The sequence below is a fragment of the Oryza brachyantha genome, chromosome 8, assembly GCF_000231095.2.
Source record: "Oryza brachyantha chromosome 8, ObraRS2, whole genome shotgun sequence".
In the NCBI taxonomy this organism is placed as follows: domain Eukaryota; kingdom Viridiplantae; phylum Streptophyta; class Magnoliopsida; order Poales; family Poaceae; genus Oryza; species Oryza brachyantha.
This window is the reverse complement of record NC_023170.2, coordinates 9,802,646-9,826,453: the sequence shown is the minus strand read 5'-3', so window position 1 is coordinate 9,826,453 and position 23,808 is coordinate 9,802,646. Positions and strand designations below refer to the sequence as shown.

Sequence of the window (23,808 nt, the reverse complement as noted above, 5' to 3'; positions counted from 1 at the left end):
CCTTGTTAGTGTTGGGTAGCTGGATGAGAACGGTGGTCAACCCCTCGTCCGCAATGGCGTCATGAGGATCCGGGACCATGACCACAAGATCCTAGCGGCATTGCCGCACTCATGTAACTGTCTCTACTCCATTAACCTCACCATTGCATCTCCGGTCTGCCACTCCGTCTGCAACTCTCAGGATGCATATGGCGGTGGCACACGTACTATGCACATATTAGTTAACAAACCGTTAGTTAAATGTCATATAGGATGATATGGTGCATGGGCTGCCCTCGATTGACCATGTTCACCTAGGGTTTCTTTGGCTCGTGGAGGGAATTTTTTTAGTTTTTAAATCTCTGTAATAAATAATTTTATTACTAAATCTTAAGAAAAAATTATTTTCACCATATAACCTTTTGGTCAAGCCAGTGTTTGTGGCGTCGCAAGATAACACTGCCACGTAAGCTAGTTGGCGTGGCTGGCTTGCCACACCAGTGTTACTGGCGTCACAAGACAACGCTGCCACACTGCCAAGAACTCTACGTGGCAGTGTTGTCTTGCCCCGCCAATATTAGTGTCATAGCTAAAAGGTTTATACAATAAAAAAATTTTCCTTTGAGGTGTAATAATAAAAGTATTTATTAAAAAGGTTTAAAAATAAAAAAAATAATCTTCGTGGACTAGGTAGAATGGGTTAGAGCCAACCTACGATAATGAGATTGGTTGGTTCCACTTCTATTTGGTTAAAGGAATTGGTTGAACTGATCTGTTTTTTCTTTGGACGAAGGGATAGCATGTGATGAGTGATCCTGTGACATGTTTGGATGAAGGGACCGTGGTGAAATGACTTGATATGGTTACCTTTTCTTATTATATTGGTAAGGTTACCTATCACAATAATAGTTTTAAATAAAGTAATATGTTTGGTTCATATTTAACAAATTAACTCAACATAACTATATAATAAATATTAATACAAGCAATGTTTGAAATTGCACATACCATTTTAACAATAATAATAAACAAATAACAAAACTTTAGAATAGTTTTGGTCATATTCTAGGCCTTGGCACATGATAAGGACCAGGGTATGCGAAACTGCGGTTATTGCCGAGGTAACTTTGGTAACCGCGATCTCCGCCAGGGGATGGTTATGATACGACCGTGGTATGGTTCAACAAATTTGGGGCAAATTCAAAAAAAATTGAGGAAATGTAATGAAAAAAAGATATATGGTAGGGTTGATTTATAATGTAGTTTTGTGTGAGAAATAGATGAAAAATTGGATTTCCCAAATATTTAAAAATCATAAGTGAAGAATGCCAAGAATAAATGGAATATTGCAATGTTCACTGCAAGGGCCATAAGGACCCATGAACACCCACGGGCAAACTAGCAGAACGTGGAGGGGACCTTAGAGCTGGTGTGCTAGGCGAGTTGAGGCGGTTGGCACCTGATCCTCCGGCGACACCGGAGTTCGCGCAAAATCATACGAAGAGCGGCAGGCGCGGTAATTACCTGAGTGGTGGTAACCACAGTCTGGGCGGTAGGAGCCATGCGGCAACCGGCGGTAAGTATGCTTCTGTTGGTTTCTTTTCCTAGCAGTAACCGCCCTTTGTGTTGTGGTTTTCAAGCTCACCACCGCGGTGTTTATGCCTAGACCGAAGGTTACATGTTGTACCAAAACCTTAAATATATTGTTAACTATAGGGAGAATATGTATGGAGATTAAAAACATATGTAAGCACACGTTTGTAAGTAGGTAATGTTGCTATGAAAAATTGGAAATGAAGTTGTTATGTCTGTCTGATGTGAATGATTTGGCGAGATGAAGGTTTATGTTTGTATCTTTGTATGTTGCTAGTTTTCTAGTGGATATTCATGTCAATTAATGTACACACATATTTATAAGATTTATTGTTATTATTGTAGGTAAATTACGTGAATTATTTGTTAGTTTCATGGATGTCGGTGATTTGTGGTGAATAGAACCTCTAATCTAGTATGGGAACATGCAGAGGTGGCGGGCAATGGATTTCGTTGCAAGTATTGCTGGGAGAGAAAAGGTGTCCGTGCCTGTTGTGCCCATGGACTTGGTGCACGTCCTGCACGCCATCACTGCGCACGCCGGTTGGGAAGTCCATCATATGATGGATGTTAAAAACACTATTTTAAATAAGGAACTGTCCAAGGAGGTCTATGTCCATCAACCGCCAAGGAAGAGCACAAGGTGTATCACCTCTCACAGCACTATACGGCATGCGTCAAGGAACTAGGGCCTCGAATGCCAAGATCGACTCCAGCCTCATGTCGCTTGGTTTCCATAAGAGTGCTACAGACAATGTTGTGTAGACGTGCAGTGACAGAAAATCGAAGCTGATCGTGGGTGTCTATGTGGACAACCTAATCATCACCCATTCAAGTCCGGAATGCAGAAAATCTTCAAGATGAGTGATCTCAGCTTCTTGTCCTACTACCTCGGACTGGAAGTGAAGCACTGGGTAGAGGGAATTTCAAACTGCTCGAGAAGAATGGCATGGGGGACTGCAAGCCATGCCACGCACCAATGAAAGCTCGCTTGAAGCTGAGCAAGCAGAGTAGCACATCGTCTGTGAATGCAACAGACTACCGCATCACCATCGGTGGGTTGTCGTACCTAGTGCACATGTGGCCTTATTTGTCATACTATGTCAGTTACATGAGACACTTCGTGGAAGAGCCACACAAGGATCACCTGTCGGTTTTCATTTAAATTATTAAACAAAATTGAAACCAAAACCGATGAATTATGGATAGCATTCTCACAGTATCAATTTCTTGAGGAAAATCTTGTATAAATTAAAAATGGATCAGAATTTAAATATTGTTTTTCAAATGTGGCATCAAACAATTTCTTGTCATTTGATTTTATTATAAAGTATTTTTTTCACACCATCTAATATAGTCATTTTATAAGAATATAATGGTCAATTCATAGTCAACTAACAAAATTGATATATAGGATATTTGTGGCATACCGAGTATAGGGTATCCTTAACCTGTACATGCCTATATATGGAAGGGGTACCGAATAGCTAGTGTAATCTTATATTGGGTCGGTTGGTAGCTTGATAATATCCAAATTGTATATCTGAATTGCCGGACTCTATCATATCTTGGCCAGGTAGTCCTTTATCTTATAAGATTATGTCTCTATATGTGAACCCTCTCCCTCGGTATACAAGGGGGCAGTGGGCTCCCTATGAGAGACGTCATATTAGATCGGTTGATTCATCATTGATCTATTCTCCACAGAATATGGTAGAGTATTATGTCATATTGAGATCCTGACCTATGTAACCCATTGTATATAGCTTACCATTGATCTTTGCACGTTGCTAGTCACCTCGTATATTACTGCTGATGCAGATCATCGATTAAAACAAAACGAAACTTAGTGGTATAGGATACAAGTGAAAATTCAACGATATACAAGTGATTGAGAAAAAACTCATGAGTACCTGGGGAATTGTCTCTAGAATAAAATCGCCGCACAAACCACTGAGGGTGATAATTGATTTGGTTTTATTAATTGGAGTTTCTATGTCTAATTTTTCTTTATCTAGGGATAAAAAATCAGACTCGTTGTATAGCCGAAGGAGGTAAAATATTTTTTATCCGACACATGGACAAGGTCTTTTGGTACATAAAAATGGGACAGGCCTTGTAGCATGAAGCATGTTTTCCTCGTGCAAACCGTGCTAGCCCAATACTGCACCAAGTAGCCCAATTTAAAGCTGCGACCAGTAACAGCTGATGATGCTCTTAGAGCAAGTTCAATAGTATAGCCAACTACTAACTGTAATACATTTATAATCAATCTAATAGCCAATTCATACAATAGTTACCTAGCAAACATCAATACATGGACCCACATGTCATACACACATTTTGTTTTGCAGCCTGTGTGTAGCTCTAGTTACAAAGTAGTAGCCCACCTCTCTTCTCTCCCCTCTTATATATTTAAAATATGCTTACAGCTGGCTTATAGTCTGCTATTGTACCTGCTCTTAGGCTGCGTTCGCGAGTGACAATCCACTAAAACTTTTCCATCGTTTTCCGTAAGTATGCTTTCCGAACTACTATATGGGGTATTTTTTTTAAAAAAAATTATACGAAAATTATTTAAAAAAATTAAATTAATTAATTTTTCAAGTTTGCAAAAGTTAATATTCAATTAATCATATACTAATAGTTTTTCTCGTTTTACGTGCTTTGATTTGACTAATGGTAAGTATCACTTGCGAATGCAGCCTGAGGGCAGGAAAAGCTTTATTACGAGCTACTAACTTGATTGTTTCCCCCCAAGTTCTTAGCTTGACCAGTTGAGGTAATCATCAATCACAGCATGCAGACAGCGAAATAATTAATTGTATTGGTTTTTGACAGTGAAATACTTGGAAACAGTGCTGGTTTGTACTGTGCTAACATTTCACTTCTAGGTTTGAGTTTACTCTGATTTGTTGGGGAAACTGGAAGGAAAAATGCCTGCAAATCGTCGACGTAGTTGTATTTGTTGAGAATTGAGAAACTACGATAAGAAGAATGGGATCAATCTTCTGATTCATCGTCAAGTCATTATATACAGGGAGAAACGGTGTGAACCGTGGGAGTACGACATTTGAGAAACGTCGTACTCTTTCCAAAGAAAGAAAATATTGGAGAAATATGTGAATCATACTTCTCCTCCTTTGTATCTGGATAGATTAGATCTATCCCTTGGATGGATGAGATCACTCCAAATATTTCATAACACTCCCTTTTGATCGAATCCAGACTTGGAAGATCTGTAAATAAAATCTTGGAAAGATGTTTGTATAATTCATTATGTGGATATATCAGGTAAAAACTCCTCAAAAACCCAATGGGAAAAAATAAGGAGAATAACGTGATATATTGAGAGCTTGTGTTGATATTGCCTCGTTAAAAACTTTGAATGAGAAAACCCAGAGGATGAAAAACTCATACAAAGAAAAGAGTATAATATAACGGAAATAAGTTATTTTCCAGAGAGAGGTACTCCTCCTGAATCCTGCAGACTTTTAAGTCTCCTCATACCAATTCCTTCAATACATTTAGAGAATGTGGAATGTGGTAGAGATTTTGTGAATAAATCAGCAAGATTATCACATGACTTAGTTTGCAAGATTTTTCTCTCTCCATCTTGCTGAAGCTCATGAGGATAAAATAATTTAGGAGCAATATGCTTAGTAATGTTACTCTTAATATAACCAGTTTCCATCTGAACAACACAAGTGGCATTATCTTCATAGATAATGGTGGGTAATTCTAATGACCCAATACCACAAGATGTTAATATGTGGTTAACCATTCTGCGAAGCCATACACATTAACGTGATGCTTCATATAATGCAATTATTTCAGAATGGTTTGTGGAAGTGGCTACCAGGGTTTGCTTCGAAGATTTCCATGAAATAGCAGTTCCACCTTGTAAAAATACAAATCATGTTTGTGATCTGGCGTTGAGGGGATCAGATAGATAACCAGCATTAGTATACCCAATTAAAGTCGGATCCTGGTTCCTTTTAAAGAATAATCCCAAATCTCTTGTGCCATTAAGATATCGAAAGATATTCTTAACTCCAGTCCAATGGCGATGGGTAGGAGTAGCGCTGTATCTTGCTAATAGATTTACCGTGAAAGCAATGTCTGGTCGCGTACTATTCGCAAGATACATCAGTGCGCCTATAGCACTAAGATATGGAAATTCAGGTCCTAAAATATCCTCTCCATCTTCTTTTGGTCTAAATAGGTCTTTCTCTACGTCTAGAGATCGAACCACCATAGGACTTTTGGAGAGATGTGACTTATCCATATTGAATTTCTCTAATATTTTCTGGGTATAGGCACTTTGGTGCACAAGGATTCCTGAAGGTAAATGCTCAAGTTGTAGACCTAAGCAAAATTTGGTTTTACTCAAACCCTTCATTTCAAATTCCGTCTTTAAATGATGACGTGCTTCATTTATATCTTGTGTATTGCCAATGATGTTTAAATCATCAACATATACTGATATAATGCAAAATCCTGTGGGGGATTTTTTGATAAAGACGCACAGGCAATCATCATTTTTAGTGTATCCCTTTAGTGATAGGAATTCACTTAATCGATTGTACCACATTCTGCCCGATTGTTTTAAGTCATAAAGTGACTTCTGCAACTTAACACAATACATGTTACGATTTACCTTTTGATTCGGAATGTCGATTCCGTCTGGAACCTTCATGTAAATTTCTAAATCAAGTGACCCATAAAGATATACTGTCACTACGTCCATCAACTGCATAGATAGATGATTTTGTACTGCCAATGATATTAAGTATCTGAAAGTTATACCGTTCATAACTGGAGAATAAGTTTCGTTGAAATCAACGCCAGGTTTTTGCGTAAAACCTTATGCTACAAGCCTTGCTTTATATCTCACCACCTCATTGTTTTCATTTCTGAACGAAAACCTATTTGTATCCCACAGGGAAGATACCACGAGGTGTAGGCATAAAAGCCGAGAATACATCTCTTTTATAAAGCGAGGCTAATTCCGCGTCAATTGCGTCCTTCCATTTGTTCCAGTCAGAGTGCTTTTGGCACTCTTTTATAGACCTAGGTTCTGGATCAATTTGGAGGCAATCAGCAATTTGTTTAGAAAATTTATTGTCGACAATTGTAGCTCTTCTATCAAAAGAATTTTCAGTGTTGGTATAATTGATGGCAATTTCATCAACCCTCATAGACTCATTGTGATTTTCTAACATAATGTGTCTATGGTTTTTAGAATTTCTAGTTTCAGCATTGTGCACAACTGAGCTAGGTTGCAGATTATCATGATCAGTTTGATATCTAGTATTAATTCGGTGTGTACCAACTGAAGGCTGGTTCATATTTACCATATTTCTTTGCTTGTTAGCAATTGTATCTCGCTTAGTGACCATACTTCTTTCTCTCTTTTTAGAGAGTGAAAGTTGAGTGGTTTTGTTTGGTACCTCCACTCTTTCTGGTGCATTCTGAGCGGGAATGAAAGATTTAGTCACACCTTTGTAATTGGTAAATGCATCTGGCAGGTTATTTGTAAGTCTTTGCAAATGTATAATTTTCTGAACTTGTAGTGGTTTTCTCTCTTTTTAGAGAGTGAAAGTTGAGTGGTTTTGTTTGGTACCTCCACTCTTTGTGTTAATGGTTCTAAATACTTTATGATCGATGGAGATTTAAATCCCACATAGATCCCCACTTTCCTGTGTGGGCCCATAGTAGTACGTTGTGGTGGCGAGATCGGTATATAGACAGCACAACCGAACTTACGCAAATGGGAAATACTTGGAGGATTTCCACGTACTAACTGCATTGGGGAAGTTTCATGATATGCAGTTGGTCGTAGTTGGATAAGATCAGCAGCGTGCAGTACGGCATGACCCCAACATGACGAAGGTAGTTTGCAATTCATCAATAATGGTCGAGCAATAAGCTTAATTCTTTTGATCAATGATTCAGCTAAACCATTTTTTGTGTGGACATATGGGACTGAATGTTGAACCTGAATTCCTAAAGCCATGCAATAATCATCGAAAGCATGAGATTTGAATTCGGCAGCGTTATCCATACGGATTGATTGAATCCTATGTTTAGGGTAACTTGCTTTTAACCTTATGATTTGGGACATAAGTTTAGCAAAAGCATGGTTTCGTGTCGATAGTAGACACACATGAGACCATCTTGTAGATGCATCGATCAAAACCATAAAGTACCTGAACAGTCCAGATCGTGGCACAATAGGGCCACAAATATCACCTTGAGTACGTTCAAGGAATCGAAGTGGTTCAGCTCTAATTTTGTAATAAGGAGGTCTCAAAATTAATTTACCTGTAGCACATGCAGTGCATACAAAATCAGAGGATTTGGGAAATTTTCCAGTGATCAAATTATGACCAATAGAGTTGCCAATAATTTTTCTCATCATCCCGATACCCGGGTGCCCAAGTCGATCATGCCAAGTGTGGAATGCATCAACATTTTGAAAAATTACTTTATACGCAACATGGGAAATGGACTTAATGTATGTATAGTACAAACCTGATGTAAGAGATGGAATTTTTTTCGCAAGTATGCTTGCGATATCCGTTTTGTCTGGTTAAGAGAAGAAACTCTTCTCGATTATCCATTTGGGTTTCAATGTGTAACCCATTTTAACGGATATCTCTATAACTTAGTAAGGTACGGGTTGAATCAGGATACAATAAAGCATCCTCGATTATGATTTGTGTACCCATTGGGAGTGTAATAATTGCTCGTCCAGAGCCAACTATTATAGTATCGCGTCCAGCGATTGTCAAAACTTTCCCTTCTCTCTTTTTAAGAGTTTGGAAGTATTTGATATTCCTAAGTATAGAATTTGTGGTACTGCTGTCTACAAGGCATCATTCCTCTCCAATTGGAGTGATATCGTGAGATATCTATATTGAAAGAAAGAAAATTGTTTAGTAAACAATTATTTATTCAATCCATACATACAATAAGTAATGAAGCATCAAATACACAAATGATGTTTACATAAGCTGTAATAGTACATACTCTAATGACTTAAAAGTCTTACAACCTTATTACATAAGGGAGTTTGTACTTATTTACTTATTACAACAACTATTGTTTTGACATAATACATGGATATCATTGTATGTAACACACATACTAATACTTAATGTTTTTCATCTTCAAGTAAGATGCACTGAGATTACTGAAAATCTCCAAGTGGATCCATTGAGCAAAACTCAATGAGCATGTCATCTGTCGAAGAAAGTGGACCAACGTCTTCTGGTAGAAGATCAAGATTGTTCTCTGGTTCAACAAGAGCCTTTTGAGAACTTCCAATCTCTAGTCTAGCTTCATTTGTAAGATTGCAGTGAGCTTCATATCTTGGTTCCTCAGATGATTTTTTCTCCTTGAGGGATTTCTGATACAGGAGGACAAGATGCTTTGGGATACGGCAATCTTTAGCGACATGATAGTCAGATCCACACCTGTCGCAATGTTTGTTGTTATTGCGACGGCCGTGTGGTGCCTTTCCCTTGCCGTTTCCCTTCTTTCGGCCCTTGAATTTGCGCCTATTGTTGTGTTTGCGTTTTCCAGTTGAATTCTTGGGATTATCCGAAGAATTTCCCATGAATCCTTTTGTATTATCAACATTATACTTAGCATTGAAGTGAACCTCAGGCAAAGGTGCAGAACCAGGAGGGCGCTGTTGAGCATTCTTGAGAGAAAGCTCATGATGTTTTTCTGCCTGAGTCAATGTATGTATAAGCTGAGAATACCTCTGGAAATTGTTAGCTCGATACTGTTGATTCAGTATCCTGTCCTCCGGAAGCATAGTAGACAGAGCTTTTTCTATCTTTTCTACCTCCGTAGGCTCTTTTTCGCAAAACTTCAACTTGGAGCACATCTGATGAACAACATGGTTGAACTCCGTCATAGTTTTAAAATCCTGCAGGCGTAGTTGAGACCACTCAAAATTAGCCTCAGGCCAAATGAGTTCCTTTTGCTGATCATAGCGCTCTTTGAGAGCTTTCCATAAAGTAAAGGGGTTCATCTCTAACATGTACTCATGTTTGAGGTCTTTATGGATATAGAGCCGAAGAAAGAAGAAGGCACTCATTATCTTCTTGTCCTCAACTGGCGCGTCCCCATTAACGGGGTCCTCAATTGCTTTAATAATCCCACGAGAAGCAAAGTTTATTTTCATATCCGAAGCCCAAATTGGATAGTTACTCCCATCAAGGGCGAGTTCATCGAACTCTCTGATTGCCATAGTCCCTACAATCATGATTGCCATAGTCCCTACAATCATGATTGCCATATAGAAGTTGTAATCTCAATGCGAAATGTAAGACCTGATAATTTTTCATGTGTTAAAAATTGATTGTAGGTAATAGACCATACAATTGTTTTTCAAACATATTCTTGGAATAACACATGCGGGTAATTATTATAAGATGTAGACCTTTTTAGTGATGGGCAGAATGTTCGCTGCCTAAATTTTAGACCACTAGTGGCCAAAAATATTACGACTCCATCTTGGTAATCATCTTATAATGTAGACCGCTTAATGATGGGCGAAAAATTTCGCTGCCTACTAATGATCATTTGTGATCAAAATATAGGGCTCCATCTACATGTGGTTTTATTGCCAAGTCTAATTATTAAAGTCAAACATGCATTAAATTCTCCATTAATTATGTGAGACACAATTAAGAGAATTTACTAAATTAAAATACAAAATTGAAAGAATTTCGTAATTTTAATAAAGCGAGAAAGTAGAGCATGTCTTGAAATAATATGCGAATGCATTTTATTTAAGACAATAAATGAATTTAGTAAAAGCAGGATATTTAATAATGTAAATATCATAAACATCAGGGACTAAAAAGTCAATTACATGAAGGTAATTATACTGATGAACTGCTTTTAGTAAATTTCACTAAACAAAGGGACTAAAGACTAATTTAAACTAATATTTACAATGCAAACAGTAAATAAAAACAACAGATAAAAGTGTTTGGGGGAAGGGCGGCCTTGGGCCGCAGCCAGGCTGGGCCGGCCTGCTTGCACCAGTGGGGGGTGGAGGTAGCCATGGGCTGGTTGGCCCATGGGAGACCGGACGGAGGGGAGGAGGATTAGCTCCCCACGGCACCACGTAACAACGTAGTGGCCGGCCCCCTCCTCCCGCCATTCCGCTCCATGCCAACGACGTGTTGGCCCCATGTCCTCCTGCCGTTTCGCTCCACGCCGCATGCGCCAACCAGAACTGCGCCCACATCGCCAAGCCGCGTAACCACCGCCGCCCACGTCGCCATGCTGCAGAAATCGCCGCCCATGACGCCGCGACGTCGCACAGCCGCCGCCCACCACGCTGGAGCGCCGCGCGGCCTTGCCGCTGCTGTGCCATCGCCGTCGTGCGCGCGGAGTGCAGCGCGCCCTGCCGCTTCCGTTTCCGCCTTCCACCTTCTGCCGCCGTCTCCCCCAAGACAACCAACGGTTCCTGCTCCTCATCGGAGTTAGAAACCGGCCTAATCCGGACGCCGTTCGTGTGTATTCCATTGCCATTCGCAAGCCTGCGAGTTGGAGAGCCATGGGGAACGGCGCGGAAGGTGGTGCGGAGACCGGGACGCCGGGCAGCGGCTTCACCTGCATGGCGGTGCGACAAGGATGGAACTTCCATCGGTGGTTCCCCCGTGCGCACAGCAATTGTGCCGCGTTGGCCGAAGCCAAGAGGCGGCGATGGCGGTGTCGGGGAAGGGAGGTTGACGACGAACGGCGTTGGCGGTGACTCTGTCTCTGTTGAGATGAAGCATTCTTGGGAAGCGGGAGACACCCATGCTGTCCATCCATGGTGAGTACATTACTGATTCCCTTCTACTTGGATCCGGCGGGGTGTCTCCGTGGTTGGCGGGGCAGTGGCCGACGGGACCGTCGGTGGAGCAACATGGCGACGCCGGCGATCATGGCGCGTCCTCCTTCTTCGGCGAAGAAGATGGTGAAGACGACGAATTCGGTGATGTCGGGGAAGATCCAGGACTACGTCCAGGATCATACCGAATGTTGGCATCTGGCATCGTTACCTTCTGTTTCTTCTTCTCTTCCTCTTTGTGTTTGGTGGGGAAGAGCGAAGTGCTGATAACGTGTTAACGTGTTAAAGAATTGAGAAACTACGATAGATGAAGAAGAATGGGATCGATCTTCTCATTCATCGTCAAGTCTGCCCCTCCAATAGATATTGATGGTATTCGTGAGCCTGTTTCTAGTTCTTTACTTTACGGAAACAATATTATCTCTGTTGGTGCCATTATTCCTACTTCTGGGGCGATCGGATTGTACTTTTACCCAATTTGAGAAGCTGCATCTGTTTGCATCTGTTGATGAGTGGTTATACAATGGTGGTCCTTACGAGCTAAAACGGTGTGAACAAATATTGGAGAAATACGTGAATCATGCTTCTCTTCCTTTCTATCTGGATAGATTAGATCTATCCCGTGTATGGATGAGATCACTCGAAATATTTCATAACAGCATTGGTTTGTTAATTCAAAATCGAGGTGGTTGGTTTGCTGTGTTTAATTTGTTCGGATGGGAGGACTACTAATTCCAACAAAAATCTAAGGCGTCACACAAATGTCCAGATTTTTTTTGTCGTTCGCTCCAAAATATTCAAGAGTTTACATAGTCAAGTCGGCTTACGAGACATTGGGGGTAATTAATTGATTAGCTTGTTTAGACAAAAAGTCTCGAATGATATATTTGTAAATAAAAAATATTTTATGAATAAAAATTTTATATACATGTTGTTAGCCATTTAAAAGCTAATGCTGGAAAATAAACTACGATTGAAAAAACCTAAAATCTACGCTAAATTAAAGGGTGAAAAATCAACATTTTGGTTAATTGTCTGTTCAGCAGGCAAGTTTGATCCTTGATTCTACAATGATTGTGGTTCGTCTCTATGCATGTCACATGACCACAACGCTCATGTCATGCATAACATCTGATGGTAATGAAAGGACACAGACCTAATTCCATGATTATTTTGATTTGGAAATGCATAAACGACTGTGTTTTCGACATAGTTAACCCAGGCACTCCAAGCACTGAAAAATGAGTGTGCTAGCTCATTGGTGTTTGGCTGGAGCGTTAAGATTGTGTGAGCTTTTGGCTATGGCAATACTACTACTAGCTCCATAGAAGAGGATGGCATGGGTTGGCTCTCATTTGCTTTGGAGCCTGCTGTCCGTCGTATCTCTTTGGTGGTTACCCAACATCATTTTTTTCTCTCTTGTTTAGTGAAATGATACACATATCTCCTACGTGTTCTTAAAAAAAACCATAGATCCCTTTGGATCTTCGAGACTTTGACCAATAATATTTCTAAATGTAAGTCATTTTAAACAAAAATTACATGATATATAATAGTCTGTTAAATAATAAATATAGCAGCATCATTCTTACGTTAATGATCTTTTTGCTTTTATTATTAATAGGCAACGTTTAAAATATAGATAGAGTCGGTGATTTTTGTGTACTATACTTGTAAGTTCTGACTATAGATATGATGTTACACGGTCAGCCAATGGCATGCATCCATTTGTCACGCCATAGAAATGTGTCAATATCCAAATTCTAAACTAAACAAACCCAGATCGACGGGATGAAAAAACACGGCTAAATCACCAGTACTTTTGGTGCATTGTCGGTGAATGTTCTCAAAATTTTGTTGTCTGGTAGTATTGAGAACTCTATATATATATATAAACCGATAAAATTCACATTCTGAATGCAAACAAGTACATACATACCTAGTGCCTTAGAAGCATCAGCATCGATCGGAGCAGCAACACCTAACAAGTTTAACAATGGGAGTCCTCTGGATCCAAGGGTGAGTACACATATTACTCCTAATTATCAAGAAACTGCGATGCAAATTGTAATCGAGCATGAACTGATCATGAATGTGTACATTCTGACATTCAGGTACTAGAAAACCTGTGCCACCTCCCTAGCCAGGCACACCGCCGCCCCCCGGCGTGAAGTCCGTCGTCCCGCCAAACCAAAAGGTGACATGTGACAGCGGAATGTATTCACCTACTACCTCCTCCGTTTACACTCGTAATGTAAAGAGTTTGGCTTTTTGGTTATAACGGTTGACCATTCGTTTTATTTAGAAATTTAGTATAAATATAAAAAATGACAAGTCGTGTTTAAAGTTCTTTTCATAATAAAGTAAGTCACAAGCAAAATAAATAATATTTCCATAATTTTTAAATAAGACGAATAGTCAAACGTTACCAGCAAAAAAGTCAAACATCTTACATTATGAAATGGAGGGAATAGTATATATGTTTGTTGAGTGATATATAATGTTATGATTTTGTCTTACTATTTTTCTCAGATAATGGAAGCAACGGTACCAAAGATGCCCCCAAAAGTGAGTTACACAAACTATCATCTGCTCCAACTTAGGGTCACCATGTGTATGTCACCATGATTAATGGTCAATTGCTGCATGGGTTCCAAAATATGGGTATTTCTATATTGTTTAGTGGGGATTAAGTTTAAGAAGAAAATATTGTAGTGCCCCTTAATAAATGAATAAATAAGGGTGAGATGGTAGGTGTGGGTAAAATGATATGAATTATTGAATGAGAAATGATTGATGTGGCAATCAGCAGTCTTACTAGCGATAGAAATGTATATTTTCATACCAAATTTAAATCCTAGACGAAATACTTATATTTTGAAAAGCGGGGGGAGTAGAACGTTACGTTCTGCCACATACGTTTAGGCTTATTAAATATTTTGATTTTTTTCATAGTGTTTGATCATTGCTTTGGAACTCGTGAAGTTTTTGTCCAAAATACAAAGAATATATATAACGATTCTAAAGTGACTTCACTTCAAATCGAGGAGTAATATAGTATTTGCAAAAAATTGTCATGTAGCAAAATACTATCTGCCTAGTTCGTTTATGACTCTTCCATATATTACTATGTTTACATAAAACATGCAAGTTGTCCGATTTAAGTGCATTCGGAGTGATTGTTTGGCTTTTTCATAGAAAAAGACAAATGAAATATTTTCAAACAAAAAATAATTCATGAATACTGAATACAAATTATATATATATATATATATATATAAATTATTAGTGATCTAAAAGCCAAGGTTAAAAAATAAAATGTGAAAATCAACTCTAATTTTAAGGATGAAAATTCAAATTTTGGCAAATAAGTATAAATAGAAGAAAAAGATAGTGCGATAAATTTTCTAATTACACATCCTATAAGTAACTACAAGGCCACTACAACTCGTAATTTTTTCCTACATACGTCCTGACCTTTTCAAAATAAACTTAATTGTGTTGTAAGTCAATTAAACACTCCAAAAAACATATGTAGGATTTCACTAGAACATGTATATACAAATATATTTTTCATCATCGAAATCTGATCTTTCATCCTCCTCCATGTCCTTTTCACAGCATTTTTACATTTTATTTCTTTTAGAAAATATTTTACAAATGGACTCCTAAAAAAATCAATAATGGACCTTTTTCTTGGTGCCAATGACCGTCGCTGAGACCCTTGCCCCCCTAGTTGCCGAGAGATAGAGAAGGATGGTGCCAATGCCTATTTGCAAAAAAAAAGGTTTTGAAAAAAGGACCAATCTATAAGAAAAACATTTACAAATAGGTCCTCGGCACAAATCATATGGCACTAATAAGAACTTATTTGTAAATATGTGTTCTTATGTATAGATCCTTTTTAGATCTTTTTTGCAAATAGGTTCTCAGCGCCAATGATATTGGCTCCGTGTCACACCCGGAGTTTCGTCCTAAGCCTAAATCGTAAAAAAAAATCCGTAAATAACAATTGGCTTAATTGACTCAGGAAAAATCCCTCTAAAAGGAATTAACTCAATTAAATCGTGGCTCGCAAATCGACTAACAGGATTTAAATTCAAATTGCAGAAGTATAAAATTCGGCCAAACAAATTAATTTAAAACTCGGCAAAAGTGGGGTTTTCCTTTTTCTCTCCTTTTTCCTTTCTTTTTCCCTTCCTTCTCAAATTGGGCCGAAGTCCAATTTTCCTCCCTCTCTTTTTCCTTTTTCTTTTTCTTTTTCTTTTCCTTCCCGGGCCGGCCCAGCCGAGCCGGCCCGTCTTCCCGCTCGGCCGGCCCAGCCGAGCCGGCCTCCTTCCGCCCGCCGCGCGCGCCCCCGCCTGGGCCGCGGCTTCGGCCCAGCTCGCCGCGTCGCCCGCGCCGCGAGTCCGCGCCGCCTCCCTCCTCTCTCCCGCGCCACTGACAGGTGGGGCCCACCTGTCAGTGACTGCTGCGCCGCGAGTCCGCGCCGCGTCCGAGCCGAACTCCGCGCCGCCGCCGCAACCGCCGCCGCCGCATCCGCCGCCGCCGAGACCGCGTCGTCGCCGACTCGGTCTCCAACCTCCGCCCGCCCTAGCCGGTCGCCGCCACCCTATAAATCCCCTCCGCCGCCGCGCCGTCGCTCGCTTTCCATCGTCGCTCGAGTCGCCGCCGCGCTGCCGCCGTTCGCCGCCACCGCGCAATCTCGTCGCCCGTCGCCGGTCGTCGCCGCTCTGTTGCGTCACCACCTCCGTCCCTCTGTCGCCGACTTGTTGCCGCCCTCGCCGTCACCAGGGAGCCTCCTCGGCGCCGCGCGTTCCCTCGTCGCCCGGCCGCCGCCGCGTCTCGCCCGTCGCTGCCGCCGATCGATCTCCACCACCACCACCGATCTCCCGCACCCGCCCGCGTCGCCACCTTCGCCTCGGTCTCGCCGACCCGTCCGCACCCTCGCCGCCGCCGGTGAGCCTCCGCACCCACCTCCCCTCTTTCTCCCCCTTTCCGGCCGACCGCCGCCGAGTCGCGTGCCGTCGCCGGACGAGGCCGAAGCCCGCCGCTCCCGTCGGTCACCGTGGTCGTCGTCGCCTCCGCGTCGCCGACGTCTGGCCGCCGTCTCTTGCGCCCACGTGTGCCGCGCTGCCGCCGCTCGCCAGTCGCCGTCGCCGCTGTTCTGCCGGGTTGCGCCCGTGCGTCGCCGCCCCGGTCGTCGTCGCCGTCGCGCCGTCGCCGCTCGCCGGTCGTCGCCGTCGCGCCGTCGCCGTCGCGTCGCCGTCGCCGTGCGCCGCCGCCGCCGCGTCGCCCGCCGCTCCCGCCGGTCGCCGCCGTCCGCCGAGCCGCGCGTTCGGTCCCCAGCTCTCTGTTCCTTCTCGCTGACGAGTGGGTCCCACCCGTCAGTCGCTCCTCGCGCCCGCCTCCTCTCTCCTCCCGTGGGTCCCGCGTGTCAGTCTCTGTTTCCCTCTCTCTCTCACCGACAGGTGGTCCCCACCTGTCAGCCGTCAGTACCCTCTCTCCTCGCTGACGTCAGCAGCCCCATTAATTGCGCAATAATTGATTTAGGACTTTTCTGTTTAGTTAAAAAACCCAGAAAACTTCTAAAATTCATAAGTAATTCATCTAGTCTCCGTTTAGGTCCATTCAAATTTCATTAAATTCATAAAAATATCAAGAATCCATTAAAAATAGTTTCTTTTGCTGTTTCAGTAGAGTTTGTGCCTGTTTTATTTATTTTTGTGCTTTGTCGCTTAGATTCGGACCCCGCCGAAGAGCCGGTTTACTTCGAGATCGTCGCCGAAGTTCCCCAAGGGCCAGAGCAAGGCAAGTGACACTCATCCTTGAACATATGGAACCCATTATTGCAAATTCCCCGCTTTATTATTTCAAATATGCATTGTTTTAATTAAAGTACTTACTTTATGCTATTTTCGGGTAAACCTTATTATTATGCCGTTGTTTATCCAACTTTGTTCATTGCTGGACCAGGGGTAACTTGATTAGAGTCAGGCCTAGGTTAATGCTTAGCCATGCTTAGAACAAATAGCTCATGGGATCACATATAATTATGCTTAATTCTGGATAGCCGAGATAATGATTCACTACCCGGTTCGGGTTAATGTCAACTAAAATATTGATAATGGTGGGCTGTGGGTGCATGGTTTTGAGAGTCGCACCCATGGCGATTAAGGACCGGTTCACGGGAAACCCTGGAAGTAAATAAGTGCTAACCACATGCCGAAATGGGTAAGGTGGGATTTGAAGCATGACTTCGAACTATTTGACGTACCCAGGCAAGGGTAGGCGTGATGGAGTATGGACGGGCAATCGTGGTGTAACGAAAGCTTCTCCTGCTTCCGGATCTACTGAGGCACAAGAGGGGACTGCCCGACTTGGTGTAAAGGAGGGGGTGAAACCTGAAGTGTGGTACGATTAAATAGGGAGGGTTGTGTAACGGGTCCTATCACGGTCTCCTTTCCGGTATGCCGTGGTGGTATGTCGGCGCACGTTCAAGTGTAGTGGAGTCGTGTCTTGTGGGTACAGTAGTACACCTCTGATCAGAGTATAAACTATTCGAATAGCCGTGCCCACGGTTACGGGCGAACTCCCAGCTTCACTGTGATTAGTGAACCCTAATAACTTGAGTAAAATCTGGTATCACTTGGGACTACTGCAACGTGGTGTAACGTTGGGTAGTGGTTGGGCCTGTCGCAACGTGGTGTAACGTTGGACAGTGTTGTGGTATTTTACAACTGTTTACCTATTTATGCTTCACTGTATTTAATTACCTTTATTCTTTAAGCTCTGTTATTTATTTAAATTGCTGCTTTATCGCAACTAACCCGAGCCTGTCCTTGTTAATCCCTATGCATCATTTCTTTTCCCCTTGTCCGTGTTACTTGTTGAGTACGGTGGTTTGTACTCAGCCTTGCTTAACTTTCCCAACCCAGAGCTAGAAGCAGAGTCCGATGGAGGTGCCTCTCAGGAGTGAGCTGTTCCGCCGTCGAAGTGTTGCCTGTGGACTGGAGCCGTACCCGCTGGAGCTGGTCTACCCCTTTGTTTTTCTTTCCGCTGCATTTCCGCTAGAATAAGTGTAATTTTCAGTTGTTTCTAAGAACGATGGTTATGTAATCAACATTGTCTTTTTGTGTACCCTGGCTGGTCCTGGACAGGGATTTAATACACAATTAAGTTCAGAAATTCGTGTGAGGAATTTCTGGGCGTGACAAGTTGGTATCAGAGCCTCCTTTGACCGTAGGATCAGCCCAATGGAAACCCTAAGAGCCCTCTGCTTTTCATGTTTGTGCATAGTTTGCGAAAGTGGGAGTGTTTTGAAAATGGGTTAGTGCTTTTCAAAAGCGTGAGTGATTTAAAAAGACAAAACCCCTTTTGTTGAAAAGCGTGAGTAAATCGATTTACGGGTAAAACTTTATTTACTTTCTTTCTTTTATGATTTATTTATCTTGAAATAAAATTTTGCATCTATTGATTCCAAATCCTTGTGTTCTTTAGATGGCTGACCACCCTTTGTACCATCGTGGAAACGGGATGACTGGATTCGTGGCAGAGTTGGCAAGAGTCTCGTTCACCGCAGGATACCCCTATGAGCCGGAGTACACCACGATCCATCCTCTTGAAGGCGAGTTTCCCCACCGAGTAAGATTGGAGCTACATGGAATCCCCGGTTTTCTCCCTAACTTGGAAGCAGAAGGAGCTGGAGGATCACATGAGCATGCCTGCCAGGAAGCTGCCTACAGTCTGATGACAACGCTCAGGGCCAGGCATGACCTGACGTTTCGGCATTCGGCTTACCGGTATCACCCTGGTCGTGGACCCAATTCCATGGTCAGTAGGTTTCGGTCTGCCCGAAGTGAGCAAGACCCTACCTTCGGTAGGATGTGCACGGTGCTGCAGGGCCTCGACCAGATGCATCACGACCTCCACGAAGCGTCCAAGGCTCTGAACGACGCCAAGCTCACCCAGATCGTTCGTCTGCAAGATGAGGTCGACCACTTGAAGAAGGAGAACGCCAGGCTCAAAGGACTCCCAGAGCCCGGAGGTGCAAGGTGTCGCACGACGGCAAGGAAGCGAACCCGTGGACCGCCGAGAGTTCAGTCTTACCCCAGTGCCCCGGATGGATCAGGACCCCTGATGCAGATAGTGCCAACCTCTCCGACCCTAGTGCCCGAGGAAGGTGTCTTCCCGTTCAACGCAGCAAGGAACCGCAACAGGGTCGTCGCGGTCTCTAGCAGCAGTGAGTCCGCTTCTGGTGAAGACGAAGATGGTCTCCCTAGCAACTCAAGAAGCCGCTCTGAAGACGAGGAAGAAGATCCGTCCCCTGTCGTCGATCGTCGCTCTCCTTCCGTGCCCTAGACGCCGCCCTTAGCTTCGTTTTAGTCGTTGTGTGCTAGTTTTGGTGTGTTAGTTTTGCTTCGCTTGGGGCTAGTGGTGAACCATAGCAGTAGTGGGGTTATGGTTGTACCGCCAGGAGTTGTGTGGTTTTTAAGTGTGTTTCTTAAGCAAGACAATTACAGTTCACTAATTAAATAAAACCCCTGTTTGCTTAGTCGTTCCTTTTTCTTCTTTCTCTCTCTGTTCCTCCCGCCCCGCAGATGGTGAACACCCGCCACGGCAACCGCGACACCGACCAGTCCAGCACCGGAGGACCGCCCCCGCCGCCCCCGCCGCCCCCACCAGAGAACCCGTCGCTTGCCCAGGTTCTTGCTAACCAGACGCAGATGCTCTCTTGGATGATGCAGCAGATGCAACAGCAACAGCAGCAGCACCAACAACTGCTACAGCAGCTTCTAAATCAAAGTCAGAATAACCAGCAACAGCAGGGACCACCCCCAGTGCAGTCCAAGTTACCGGAGTTCCTCCGTGTTCGTCCCCCAACTTTCTCAAGCACCACCAACCCCATGGAGGCAAGTGATTGGCTCCATGCTATCGAGAAGAAGCTCAACTTATTGCAGTGCACTGACCAAGAGAAGGTTTCCTTCGCCGCACATCAACTGATGGGTCCCGCCTCTGCTTGGTGGGATAATTTCCTGGCTACCCGCACTGCTACCACAGAAGTGACTTGGGCGGAGTCCTGTCTTAACTTCCGCAAGGCCCATATTCCCGACGGGATAGTCACCCAGAGGAAGCGTGAGTTCCGCGCTTTGCAGCAAGGTACCAAGACGGTGACTGAGTACCTTCATGAGTTCAATCGCCTAGCGCGATACGCTCCTGAGGATGTCCGCACCGACGCCGAAAGGCAAGAAAAGTTCCTCGGAGGCTTGGATGATGAACTGAAGAAGCAGTTGCTTTCGGGCGACTATGCTGATTTTGAGAAACTAGTGGACAAGGCCATCCGCCAAGAGGACCAGCACCTCCAGATGGACAAGAAGAGGAAGGCTTCGCAGTTCAGGTCTAACCAGCCGCCTCCTCAGAAGCCCCAATTCCACACCGGCCCCTATCCTCAGAATCAACAACACGGGCAATCAACCTTCATTGTCCGCCAACATCGTCCTTACAATCCCAACAACTTCTCCAGTGGTTCGTCCCAGCGTGCTCCTACTCAGCGTACTCTTCCTGCACCAGCTCCCCGGCAACAAAATGCTCCTCCACCGACAGCTCAACCTCCTCCAGCCAGGAAGGATGCAGGTGCAAAGCCTGGGGTGTGCTACAACTGTGGCGACCCAGGTCACTTTGCTGACAAGTGCCCGAAGCCGAAGCGCGGTGGGCAAAGGTTTGTGCAAGCTCGCGTGAATCACGTCACCGCCGAAGAAGCACAGGCTGCGCCAGAAGTAATACTGGGTACGTTTCCTGTCAACTCCGTACCTGCTACAGTACTTTTTGATTCTGGTGCTACACACTCTTTTATTTCAAGGAAGTTTGTGGGAATGCTTGGGTTAAAAAGGGAAAAGTTAAGAGACCCGATGCGGGTTAATACTCCAGGGCATAGTATGTTTTCGGACCTTTATAGCCCTGTTGTGCCCATAGAAATCCAAGGGACACCCTTTCTAGCCAATCTCATCCTTCTCGAATCTAAAGACCTAGATGTCATTTTGGGAATGGACTGGCTTACCAAGCATCAAGGAGTGATTGATTGTGCCAAGCGTACAATCACCTTGACCAGTGAAGAGGGTAAAGTGGTGACTTATCAGTCGCTGGAGTCAGTGTCAACCAGGACTTGTTTAAATCAGATGGAAGCCGAAGAACAACCCTCGGAAAAAGACAAAGACCCAAAGAAGTTGGAAGACATACCAGTGGTTTGTGAGTATCCAGAGGTGTTTCCAGATGATCTCACAACGATGCCGCCAGAAAGAGAGATCGAGTTCCGTATCGACTTGGTACCCGGAACCGCTCCGATCTATAAGAGACCCTATAGGATGGCCGCTAATGAGATGGCAGAAGTGAAGAAGCAAGTGGATGAACAGCTTCAGAAAGGTTACATCCGACCGAGTACCTCGCCTTGGGGTGCCCCGGTTATTTTTGTTGAGAAGAAGGACAAAACTAAGAGAATGTGTGTGGACTATCGTGCTTTGAACGATGTCACTATCAAGAATAAGTATCCTCTGCCAAGGATTGATGACCTATTTGATCAGTTGAAGGGAGCCAGAGTTTTCTCCAAGATCGATTTGAGATCAGGGTATCACCAGTTGAGAATTCGGGAAGAAGATATCCCTAAGACGGCATTCACTACTCGCTATGGCTTGTATGAGTGTACGGTAATGTCGTTTGGACTTACTAATGCCCCGGCATTCTTCATGAATCTCATGAATAAGGTGTTCATGGAATACCTGGATAAGTTTGTGGTTGTCTTCATCGACGACATTCTTATCTACTCCAAGTCAGAAGAAGAGCACGAGCAACATTTGCGGATTGTGCTAGAAAAGCTAAGGGAACACCAGTTGTATGCCAAGTTCAGCAAGTGTGATTTTTGGCTGCATGAAGTGAAGTTCCTTGGCCATGTGATCAATGCCCAAGGTGTAGCCGTAGACCCCAGTAATGTGGAGTCAGTGATCAAGTGGACCCCGCCTAAGACGGTTTCCCAAATCAGGAGTTTCTTAGGACTTGCGGGCTATTACCGCCGGTTCATTGAGAATTTCTCAAAGATAGCCAAGCCAATGACACAGTTGTTGAAAAAGGAAGAGAAGTTCAAGTGGTCAAGTGAGTGCGATAGGAGTTTTGAAGAGCTCAAGCAAAGGTTGGTTTCGGCTCCCGTGTTGGTTTTGCCGGATCAAACGAAGGACTTCCAGGTTTACTGTGACGCATCCAGATCAGGACTGGGATGTGTGCTAATGCAAGAAGGAAAGGTGGTTGCTTACGCCTCTCGTCAGTTGAGACCACATGAGGGTAACTACCCGACTCACGACTTGGAATTAGCAGCTGTAGTGCATGCCCTAAAGATTTGGCGACACTACTTGATCGGTAACAAGTGTGAAGTGTATACGGATCATAAGAGTTTGAAGTATATCTTTACACAACCGGATTTGAATCTCCGTCAGCGAAGATGGTTGGAATTGATCAAGGATTATGATCTAAGTATCCACTACCATCCAGGCAAAGCGAATGTGGTTGCAGATGCCTTGAGCCGGAAGAATTACTGCAACGCTGCGATGTCAACAGAAGTTTGTGAGCAGTTGCAACAGGAGTTTGAACGACTAAATTTGGGTTTAGTCGAAGAAGGTTTTGTGGCAGCCCTAGAAGTGCAGCCCACTTTGGTGGATCAAGTACGCCAATCCCAAGCAAATGATCCGGAGATAGCCGAACTAAAGAAAAATATGCGAGTTGGTAAGGCTCGAGATTTTTCAGAAGATGAACATGGAACAATCTGGATGGGAAACAGGTTGTGCGTACCAGATAACAAGGAGTTGAAGGAGTTGATACTCCAAGAAGCTCATCAAACCCAGTACTCTATTCACCCTGGGAGTACTAAGATGTATCAGGACCTCAAAGAAAAGTTTTGGTGGGTTAGTATGAAGAGAGAGATTGCAGAATACGTCGCCTTGTGCGATGTTTGTCAACGAGTCAAAGCAGAACACCAAAGGCCAGCAGGACTATTGCAACCTCTCCAGATTCCAGAATGGAAATGGGAAGAAATCGGGATGGATTTCATCACTGGTTTACCAAGAACTGCCGCTGGTCATGACTCGATTTGGGTAATTGTTGATCGATTGACAAAGGTCGCTCATTTCATACCAGTTCACACTACCTACTCAGGGAAAAGGTTAGCCGAGATTTACTTGGCTAGGATCATGTGTTTACATGGAGTACCGAAGAAGATCGTTTCTGACCGTGGGAGTCAGTTTACTTCAAAGTTTTGGCAGAAGCTACAGGAAGAATTGGGAACCCGACTGAACTTCAGTACAGCTTATCATCCCCAGACAGATGGTCAG

The 23,808-nt window shown here is 43.4% G+C and overlaps 1 protein-coding gene across 1 annotated transcript; it reads right to left on the bottom strand.

Annotated features, from left to right (window-relative positions):
- Positions 1 to 8,767: 8,767 nt before the first annotated feature.
- On the bottom strand, positions 8,768 to 9,838 carry LOC107304717. The gene has a single exon (XM_015840089.2). It carries the CDS (start codon positions 9,836 to 9,838, stop codon positions 8,768 to 8,770), a length of 1,071 nt encoding a protein of 356 aa, XP_015695575.2.
- Positions 9,839 to 23,808: the final 13,970 nt, after the last annotated feature.

Excerpts from the sequence above, each read along its gene's own strand:
- LOC107304717 (XM_015840089.2), bottom strand. The coding sequence starts at position 9,838 with ATGGCAATCAGAGAGTTCGATGAACTCGCCCTTGATGGGAGTAACTAT.